We start from the raw sequence: 6,307 nt of genomic DNA on the forward strand, positions 1-6,307 counted from the left end.
ACTCCCAGCAAGTAAGAATGCTTAGCATTGATAGTGTTGGAATTAAATAATTGACCTGTGAATGCTTTGTTAGCACGCTGCAATCGGCAAAATCAAACTCACTCTGCTTTTGATGGGAAATGGTTTTGTGGCAGATGAAGTAAAAGCAAAATGTCGAAAGCAGATAAATCTAAAAAAAAAACCTCTCGGGACGACATGGGCCGAAAAGTGTCCAGCAGCCGAACCCCTTCTTCCACCGTGTAAACTGTCTTAAACACAGAATTGATCAGGTTCTGTGTCATCATCTCCAGATCTTTGACCAGGGCAAGAAACCTGTGGGAAAACACACACGTGAATGTGAACATATATGAATACACATAAAACATCATACCGTTCAATACATTGGGGATCAGTGAACATACCTGTTGAATTCAGTGTACCATATGGTTTTCTTCACGTCGAGAATGGCTTCGCCAACAGAGTGGAGTTTCTCAAGGCCGCAGTGGAAGGTCTTCTCGATCTCCAGGAGGGAGACAGTGAACCCTTGACCTTCACAACCTCCGAAGCAAGGCAGGGCGCTTTGCTCGCCGTCCTCCCAGCGGGCGAAGTGATGCTGGCAGTCACACACCTGAGACAGGGCAGGAGGAAGTCATGTCAGGCTTCATGAAAATGATGGGTCGATTCTGTGGGTAACCAAAAATATATTGATCCGACTTTTTTTTCCCCCATTCTTGGACTTATGTCTTGTAAATCAATCATAAAAAGCTGTCACTTGGATAGTTCCTTGGATTTTAAGACATTTTAATGTTTCACAGAGCAAACACACAGCCTAAATATACCTTTATGGAGCCGTATAAATGTAGCATTGAGTTTAAACCACCAACAAAATCAGTCAGACATCATTGTTTTAGCTTTTGGGTTCTGAAAAATATGAATGACCTCTGATGATGGTAATTATCTTTTAATGTATGTATATGGCGTCGAACCAAACTATAGAGGTGAACTTGGTGACGTGGGAATCAGTGAAATATAATTTTTAGCATTGAACTCCTGCACAAAAAGGTGGCATCTACACAAGTTATTTGTCGCGACATTTTCCAAGAGGTATCTCCTTGTTTTATTTTGGTTGCAGGAGGCTCTGCTGCAGCCCGTTTGTTTGACATGTATTTTAACAGCACAAATCCCCAGTAGCGGAATTGTAAGAATGCCGGTATGCGTATATATCCACTCTGGTTTCCGCAGGTAAAAGTGACAGAAAAATGTACCTCTAGCAAGTCGTTGAACCTTTGAATGTAGGCCTCCACCCGGACAAAAATGTTAGTTGGGTCCAGGACCCAGCCTCTCGGAGAGTGCCTGACATAGAGACGAGCCGAAAGAAAGAGCAAAGCAAAAAAATGTCTTCACTTGAACGCTCCGAAAAGTCCACATGCAACATAAAATTTTTGGAGCTGCAAAGTCACTAATCAGAATATCACAAAATGCACATAAAATGCATTGATAAGTAATTTAAATACCCTTTAATGCTCAGCATACTCAGAGGAACCTTCAATGAATCTTTGGCTATTAACTATCCAAGTAAATAGTTCACTTAAAGAAGGGGTATAAGGCTTATCTTGACACACAATACACTCATTTACAAAATTCAAATAAAAACAAATCCGTTCCTGGAGGTTTCCCCCTACTTTAGGTGAATCTGGGAGGTCTTCTGGTAAATATCTTTCCAGTCCTCGATACACTTGATGCAAGCGTTGAGGCTTTGCTTGCTGGATGTCACATAGCCCTTGAAGATCCTGTCCATGGAGATGCTGTTGGTGCACAAGTGGATGATGGCATTGCTGATCTGGGATGGTAGACAGAAAATAGATGAAAAACACCAGATGAGGGATTAAAATTCGTGCAAACGTCTGTAACTTTATTCAGCATCAGGTATCTTAAAACAGATTTAGATCTAATTTCAAACTAGAGCAAACAGGACTTGTGAAACATTAACAAGGGCCAAGGTGACAATGACAAATAAACACATTTAAAAAAAAAGTCACTTTTGTCACCAATGTACTAGGAGAAACTAGTAAACTAATAAAAAATTTAAAGCAGAGCTGTCATACAAGCCATTGGGGGAAAACTCGGGGGAAACTCAGTGTCTTGCCAAAGGACACTTCAGCACACATGAAGGAGGGGTTGGGGATGGAACCAGCCAGCCTCCCAATTGGAGGGACGCCCGCTATGGTTTCCATGTTATTTATTTTCAAAATGCCTCCACCGAGTTTCATGGCCAATATGGTCAGTCATAAATACTTATTGTCTTGCTGTTGGCGAATGTGAGTATATGAAAAAAAACATTATTTTGTCCATTAATACCTGTTTTCCTCAGTTACCTTGCGATAGAGTCCTGTGATCCGTTCACTGGTGTTGTAGTGATCTGAGTTGACCCAAATGACGCGGATGAGACTGACGATGTGTTGCAACTTCGGAGTTACTTCGCTCAGGTCGAGTTGCGCCAGCTGTTTACAGGGCTCTATCAGGATGGACAGGTGGGTCACGTTGGATTGGGCTTCCACAGAGCATTCCTGGGTGAAACAAAAACAAAAACAGAAGACATACGGAGACATAACATAGCTGTGATTTTTACCGTCATTTTGCTTCAAGTTCAACGATCAAACACAGCTGGTTACCACACAGTTTTAGCATCCAGTGACTAAAAAGTGGCTATGCACCAAACATTATACCACCAAACAACAACTTTGGACCCTGTTAATCATTCCAATACAGAAATAAAGGGGTCATATACAGTGACATGCGGTGAGGTCCATGGCTGGTGAGGCACTGACATCATCACAATAGGATTTACAAATATATGAACCCTACAAAGTAGCTTATTCACAATTTGATTGGCAGCGGTTAAACTGACACAAGCGTCCCCTACCATGAGGCAGGAGATCTGCGTGCCTCACTTTATGAACGCTCAACACAAGTAACACTGTTGACAAAAAAAAAAAACTGTACATTGGAAATGTAGCTCATATAGCAAAAGTGTTTAAACATCTCAATAGAGACGGCAATATGGTCTTAGTGCAGAGCATGCCAGCAGACAGCTGTCATTGCACAATCTACCTTGAGGCTCAACAGTCCACAGCCTCACCACACGTCTCCTCTTATTTGAACAATAAATATGCAAATCTGGTGATTTTGAGTAAAAATGATCTAAAACTGGAAGTTAAATGAAAAATACCTTTATAGTGCAAATCACTGATAAATATAACCATTTCATTCCTTTTTTCATTTTGCATTCATTTCGTTCCAAGATTGGCAAGTGAGGCACAGCCTCTCCTGCCTCCCTTGACTACACCTCACTGCTCATATACTCCTAGTTGAAATTCCTTTGTAATGAAGGGGAAGGCTTCTCCATTATACCGTTAAATCACATATATCCCCGTAGTGTTGGTGTCTACAACCTATAAACTATAACAGTACTCACATGGTCAATCATAATTACATGAAGTAATTCTAGTTTTGCCGTACCTGTATGTCCTTGGCTAGTTTGTTAAAGCGTGTCAGATAGAGAGACTTGGATGGCCTCAGGATGTCCAGAATGTGTTTGACCTCCGGCTTCTGCAGCTGCTGGCTGATTTCCCGCAGCTTGGCGGAGCGACTCTCCCAGAAATCTATTTCCTGCAGTGGCCCACAGTTGTCTCCCATTTTCATAACCTCTTGCGTGTCCAAGAGCTCCTTGATCTGATCTGTCCACTGGATTATGACAGCTGGAAATAGGAAGAACAACTCAACAGACGGGTAACGGAGGCACATAGAATAGAAAAAACGATTTGAGAATGGGTGTTAAAAGAAAATTATGGGTCACTTGATGAAAAAAAAATGGTGGAGTAGAGGTGATGATGGTGTTTGGAAACAGCACATGAGAGACATTCAAAAAGTCAGACCGAAATACTTGAACCCTTAAACTTACTCTCCATCCTCTGAACCAGGCTTTTGTCCTTGCTGGCCTCTTTGGAACTGAGCTGAAGGGCCTCCATCGGGATGTAGAGAACCCGGTTATAAACCTCATCTGTTCGGATAGAGGTACAAAAAAAAACAAAAAAACATGTTAATTATGAGTGTACATATGAGTCCTTTCATCAGATGTGTGGAGGCGAAACACTGTAAATCACTCAGAAGTGTTGGTCTATTTCTGTGAAAAATAAATATACCGTTTCCTAAAGCGCAAGTTAAAACTTCCCTGTCACCAATCTCCACACCCTCCGAAATCTATATATATATATATATATATATATGAGATGAGAACAACTTTATTAATCCCGAAGGAAATTGTTGTGCCAGAGTTTCAAGTCAAAAAACATAACAGTATATATATATATATATATATATACATATATGTATGAGCACACACACACACACACACACACACACATTTATGTATGTATATATGTATGGATGGATAGATAGAGAGAAGGTAGTGGATTTGGAATACTTTGGCTCAACAGTCCAGAGCTATGGAGAGGAAGAAGAGGAGGTGAATAAACATGTGCAAGCAGGTTAGAATGGGTGAAGAAACGTGTCAGGGGTAATATAAGAGTATCAGCTCTGAATGAAAAGTAACATGTCCGAGACAGCAGTGAAGACCAGTCATGGATGCTGTCTGGTGTAGAGACTGAGGCGCATAGGAAAAGATAGGGGAAAGAGCAGGAGGCAGCACAGATGAAGATGCGGCGGGTCTTTTTGGGAATGACAACGATGGGCTCGTCATGAGTCCATCAAAGGGGCAGCACATATAATATAATATATGGAGATTTCGTCAGACTGAGATGGTTTGGACATGGACAGAGGAGGGAGAGTGAAGATCTGGGTAGAAAGGATGCCGATGTTGGTACTACAAGGTGGGATGACCAAAGAAAGACCAGAGAGATTTATGGATGGAGTGAAAGAGGACGTGAAGTTGGTTGGTGTGAGAGAAGAGAATGCAGAAGAGTTAAATGGAGGCAGATGATTGGCTGTGGTGACCACTTAAGTGTGCAGCAGAAAGTAAAAGAGGAAGAACAAGAAGATTAATCTAATTCTAGCTAATGTAGTAGAAATATTTGCTGATTTGCTTCCATCCCAAGTTTTACTGATTCATTTTGTCCACTTTAACCCAGATGTATAGTTGAAAAAATACTGTAACCAACCAAGACATAAGGAACTAAAGAAAAAATGTTGGCTAGTGCAATAATATATTATATTATATTAGTCTGTAACATATCTGGGGGAGAGCAGCAGAATATACATATATATATAAATATATACATATGTATGTGTGCATATGGAATGACCGTAAGCAAACTGGGGGGATTTTTTTTTCTGGTCCCAACCCACCTGTGAGGCTGGCGAGGAAGCAGTGCATGTTGTTAGTATAGCTGTCCTTGATGCTCTTCTCCCAGCTGCCGCTGAGGTAGACAAAAGGAGCGTGCAAACAGGTCATGTAACGTAGCAGGCTCTGGGTTGGGTCGCCCCGCATCGTGCCGAATTGCACCATGGTGTCAAACGTATCCTCTATGATCATGGCTCCCGGCTCCCGGATGAAATACGCCAGATGCTCCACCACCTGTGCGTGGGAAAGGGATGGTTGGGCCGAGCAAAGCAACACCTTCCTGTGACAGGTGACAATTGATAACAATATTGGAAATAGGGGCGAGGGACGCCGTACCTGTGACGGCATGGTGAACCCCACCCGCAGCTTGGCGCCGGAGTCCAAGTAAACCACCATAGTAGTGAGATCGGTGTGCAGGATGAACCGATCCACTGCCTTCTTATTTTCCTCCGACCATGACTCCTCGGTGACACCAGGAAGGGCCACGCAGCGGATAAACAGCTTGCAGATGAAAACAGGTGGGTAGAGATAATGAGGGGGGAGAAGAATGATGAAAACAGTTGCATAGCGGGGAAAACGCGCACGTCTCACATGCATGGTTACAGGATGGGAGTAGGAAAGCGATGGTTCACCTCACGGACGCCCTTCGGCCGTTCCTCCTCCGCTCCTTCCTTATGTGCTTTGGAGTTTTCCTCTTCGGCGGTCATGATTAAAGCATCTGCAAGTGAAACATGACTGGTGACACAGAGACTGGAGTGAGTGATTTAAAGTCAGTGAGACAAAATAACACACACACAGACGCAAACACAAACCCATACACACACACACACACACAATACTATCAGTTGTGAGTCTGACATTTAGGAAAGTGGGGGGTTTGGGCAAAACATTCAAAGATTTAAATTAAATCATGTTACTGTGTGATCATGTATTCAATTATTTATCCATTCATTCAATCATTCATTATCT

General features: G+C 42.3%; 1 protein-coding gene across 1 annotated transcript in view; it reads right to left on the minus strand.

Annotated features, from left to right (window-relative positions):
- dnah2 (dynein, axonemal, heavy chain 2) overlaps positions 1-5,734 on the minus strand; it is a 60,026-nt gene extending 54,292 nt beyond the window's left edge. The window contains exons 1-9 of the mRNA XM_086166193.1: positions 5,675-5,734; positions 5,344-5,572; positions 3,941-4,039; positions 3,499-3,737; positions 2,355-2,546; positions 1,662-1,819; positions 1,245-1,332; positions 402-607; positions 183-312 (exon numbers count right to left, since the gene is read on the minus strand). Of these exons, the coding sequence (XP_086022319.1) occupies positions 183-312; positions 402-607; positions 1,245-1,332; positions 1,662-1,819; positions 2,355-2,546; positions 3,499-3,737; positions 3,941-4,039; positions 5,344-5,572; positions 5,675-5,734 (1,401 nt within the window). The remainder of the gene's footprint in view (positions 1-182; positions 313-401; positions 608-1,244; positions 1,333-1,661; positions 1,820-2,354; positions 2,547-3,498; positions 3,738-3,940; positions 4,040-5,343; positions 5,573-5,674) is intronic.
- Positions 5,735-6,307: the final 573 nt, after the last annotated feature.

This window comes from Fistularia commersonii, chromosome 19, assembly GCF_037954325.1.
Source record: "Fistularia commersonii isolate RoL2024-O1a breed Wild chromosome 19, RoL_Fcom_v1.0, whole genome shotgun sequence".
Taxonomy (NCBI): Eukaryota; Metazoa; Chordata; class Actinopteri; order Syngnathiformes; family Fistulariidae; genus Fistularia; species Fistularia commersonii.